The sequence below is a fragment of the Vombatus ursinus genome, unplaced genomic scaffold (assembly GCF_900497805.2).
Source record: "Vombatus ursinus unplaced genomic scaffold, bare-nosed wombat genome assembly UNPS02014163.1, whole genome shotgun sequence".
NCBI classification, from domain to species: domain Eukaryota; kingdom Metazoa; phylum Chordata; class Mammalia; order Diprotodontia; family Vombatidae; genus Vombatus; species Vombatus ursinus.
This window is the reverse complement of record NW_020953941.1, coordinates 782,949-787,027: the sequence shown is the minus strand read 5'-3', so window position 1 is coordinate 787,027 and position 4,079 is coordinate 782,949. Positions and strand designations below refer to the sequence as shown.

Here is a 4,079-nt window from a genome sequence, read left to right as displayed (position 1 = left end):
AAAGAAAGAAAGAAAGAAAGAAAGAAAGAAAGAAAGAAAGAAAGAAAAAGAAAAAGAAAGAAAAAGAAAGAAAGAAACATAGCACAATGAACTAGGATTCTAAATCAAACCTTTCAGCTACAAGTGAACTGCTTTACCTACTATATCCCAATGATAGCTTTTAAATTATTCTAACAGGAGACAATAGGATCTATCTCACTGTTTCTTACTTTGGAACTTGGAAAAATCTATTGACAGGAAGAAATTGAATTTGAACCCAGAGCATCTATTTTTGAAGATCAGCTTCATTGCTTACTAACTATGACAATCATCAAATGGTTTCACTATGTTATACTCAATTTTCTCATCTGCAAATGGAGGGATTTAGATTCCATGACATCCAAGTTCTCTTCTAAATGCCAAATCCAGTAAGTGATTTATCATATTGGAATAGAACACAGTCAGATCTATCACAGAGATATGAGATATACAGCTGGGAAATGTGTAGAGGAAATCCTTCAGATTTTTTTTCTATATTCCATTTTGGAATATTCAGGAATGCACTGTTTCTACCTCCAATCTACTATACCCCAAAGCCCAGGACACACACTATTCACTGAAAGGTAGCCTAAGCAACATTGCACTAGATTCCAATTGAATTTTATCAGGACACTTGGAAGAGGATTGAAATTCTTAGCAACAAATCTCTATTCCTACCTTAGTCTGACTGAGGTATGACTCAGCTCTTTATTTCTCCCTTACTTGGAGGCGTTAAGTTAGTGGTCCTGGTGTCCATGGTCTTTGATTGGCATGTCACCATCTATAAAGCCTCACATTCCATGAGGATTGTCAATAGACAGTGATTTAACAGACTGATCTTGCTTGCCTGGGTGGTGACATTTTGGTACTCTGTCCATGTACTCATGATCTTGAGGTTACCTTTCCATGGCCCTGATCAAATAGTCCATTGTATGTATGACTCAAAACTCCTCTAAAAACTTACTTGCATAGACCCATGTGCTGCTGTACTTTAGCATCTGTAATATTGTGCTAAGTTCTGGTTTTGCATTTGAAAAATGGCACTAAGATATATAATGTACAGAAGAGCACAATCACTATAGTGGGAAACATCAATGTCATGTCATAAGAACATCCATTGAAATCAGTGGATATGCTTAACCATGAAGAAGGAATATACCAGAACCTTTTTCAGTTATATGAAGGAATTACTTGAGGGAGAATTCTTCTCAGTCCTACAGGGTGGAGTGAGAAGTCATGGATGTAAGTTGCAAGGAAGCACATTTGTTTACAATAAAAGGACAGACACCTCCTAAATATTGTTGAAAGGTAGAATAAAGTCTGTTGGGTGGTATTTGGTTTCCTAGTAGTTGACGACTCCAGGAAATGTATAGAGAAATTTCCTTGTCCTGGATCTAACAGACAGTTAATGCTTGGGGTGGGTGTAGAAAGGAATCAGCTTTGAGATACATGCAAAATAGCACATGGTCCATCTCCTGGACCATAACTAGGTTTATCTTCTGTCTAGGCTGCCCTTAATGGAATGTAAAGGCAGTCTTCTGATGGGTGTCTCAGAACTTTGCAAAATATTTCTAGAAAATCTATCCATATTCACTTGATTTCTAGTCAGGATGTGATTTGGTATACCTTGTGTGTGTGTGTGTGTGTGTGTGTGTGTGTGTGTGTGTGTGGGTGGGTGTCTGTGTGTCTTCCCTCTAGTCTCCTCACTTGACTATTGTTGAATACTTTATAAGCCAAGAATGATTTAATTTAATTTAATTTAATCTAATGAATGATTTAGGTATGTGGTGTGGAAAAGGGCCTACAAATCTATTGCTTTTCATTTTTGTTTATGTTGACATGCTATATATTTATTCTTGATTTCTTAAGTAATTATCAAATATTCACATTGGTATTGATGTTTAGATTTTTAGTTTTCTTTTTTTCCATATACAAAGAATAGATTTATATCAATGTTCCTTGGCTTAAAAAAGAATATCTATATGTCTTCTTTATTGTTCACTTTTTTTAATCAAATATATTAAATGTAATTTTGTTGTGATCAACTTTGTATGGCAAGGACCAAATCAATGTCAAAATACAGCCAGTATATTCTTAAAATACTGCCATCCCTTTTAAATTGATGTTACATTTATGAAACTAAAGACATTGGTGCATTTCATTTGCAAAGAAGGAAATGTTGGATGGACAATGAATTTTATTTTGTTTTGCTTTTGTTTTTTTAAACTTTTTCAAATGTAATTTTTTTTTACTTTCAATTTATTTACGTTTTCAGCATTCACTTCCATAAGCTTTTGAGTTTAAATTTGTTCTCCCCATCCTTTCCCCCATTCCTCCCCAAGACAGCATGCAATCTTACATGGACTCTACATGTACATTCCTATTTAACATAATTTCACATTAGTCATGTTGTAAAGAACTGGATGGTGAATTTTAGAAAATATTCCATGGGGTTAATAATATTGAGTATCTTTGATCCTCTCATTTTAAAATGTTTGAAAAACAGGATCTGATTTAAGAATACAGTGTGAGTTGTAGTAGTAATGTAGAATCTGACTTTACATTTACAAAGAATTATTCATGTGATGCCAGCTAAGCTTTATCATGCCCTCTATGTTTTCAGGTTAATTAAACTTCTAGGCAGCTATTTCCTACTCTCAATACATGGAACTTCATAATAATGTCACTGAATTTATACTCTTGGGACTTCTCATGAAGAAAGAAATGAAGACAATGTGTTTTGTCATTTTCCTGGCCTGCTATTTAGCAATCTTCCTGGGGAATTTCATTATCTTCATCACCATCACATGCAGCCATCTGATGCAGCAGCCCATGTACTACTTTCTTTGGCATTTGTCCTTCATGGATCCATGCTTCACTTCCACCATCGTACCCAAGCTGATTAGTGACTTAACTGACACCAGGAAGACTATCTCCTATAATTTCTGCATGACTCAACTCTTTACCTTTCATTTGTTTGGAGCTGTTGAGATGTTCATCCTGGTGTCCATGGCCTTTGATCGCTATGTTGCCATCTGTAAACCCTTACACTACATGATAATTGTCAACAGGCAGAGATGTAACATGCTGATCCTGCTTGCCTGGGGGGTGGCATTTTGGCACTCCATTGCCCAGCTACTCATGATCCTGAGGTTGCCTTTCTGTGGCCCTAATCAAATAGATCACTATATGTGTGACTCAAAACCCCTCTTAATGCTTGCCTGCATAGACACCCATGTTGCTAGTATTTTAGTCATTGCTAACACTGGAATCATTGTCTTGGCCACCTTTCTGGTCTTGGTGGTGTCTTACATCATCATATTATATAATCTTAGGAACCATTCATCAGACACTCGAAGGAAAGCCCTCTCCAACTGTGCTTCCCATGTCATGGTCGTTGTTCTGTTCTTTGTACCTGCTATCTCCACTTATATCCCACCTCCTGGTTTCCTAAATAATGACAAGGAGTTCTCAGTGTTTTACACTGTGATTGCACCCATGTTGAACCCTCTCATCTACACACTGAGAAATGCAGAAATGAAGAATGCCATGAGAATGGTGTGGTCCAGAAAATCAGCTTTGTTATTCAAATAAAACAGAAGAATTTCAATGTGTGATTTTTTTTTCCTTTTACATCCACCTAGTTAAGAAATAAGTATTTGCATCACAAAACTTTTAGGAATAAACAATACTTTAATAACACTGAATACCCAGGCTCCAGAGTGCCAAGAAATGTTACATTTCATGACTCTCCCAGGGTTCTCCTGAATCCTTCACGGGATTTTAGCTATCTAGGTATTCTGTAGTCATTGGCTTCAGCCCCTTGTGTTTGTTTTCACTAAAGTATCAGTCTGGTCAAATGTACCACAGTTCTGCTTGAACATTAGCATAAGAGACATAATAATGAATATATAAACATATCTCTTTACCACTTCATTCTCTGGGGAGGTGAAAGAGATTAGGCTCATAGATTACCTCAGCTGTTATATAGCACAGTAGCAGTTTTAAATCCAATATCCCTATTGGGCTCAACTACCAGGCACCCTAGCTCTTCAAGTCCT

General features: G+C 36.4%; 1 protein-coding gene across 1 annotated transcript; it reads left to right on the top strand.

Moving 5' to 3' along the window:
• Nucleotides 1-2,682: 2,682 nt before the first annotated feature.
• On the top strand, nt 2,683-3,612 carry LOC114040965 (olfactory receptor 4P4-like). Its single transcript, XM_027859196.1, has one exon. It carries the CDS (start codon nt 2,683-2,685, stop codon nt 3,610-3,612), a length of 930 nt encoding a protein of 309 aa, XP_027714997.1.
• Nucleotides 3,613-4,079: the final 467 nt, after the last annotated feature.

What these genes read in the sequence shown, in the direction of transcription:
- LOC114040965 (XM_027859196.1), top strand. Translation starts at nt 2,683, where the DNA reads ATGGAACTTCATAATAATGTCACTGAATTTATACTCTTGGGACTTCTC.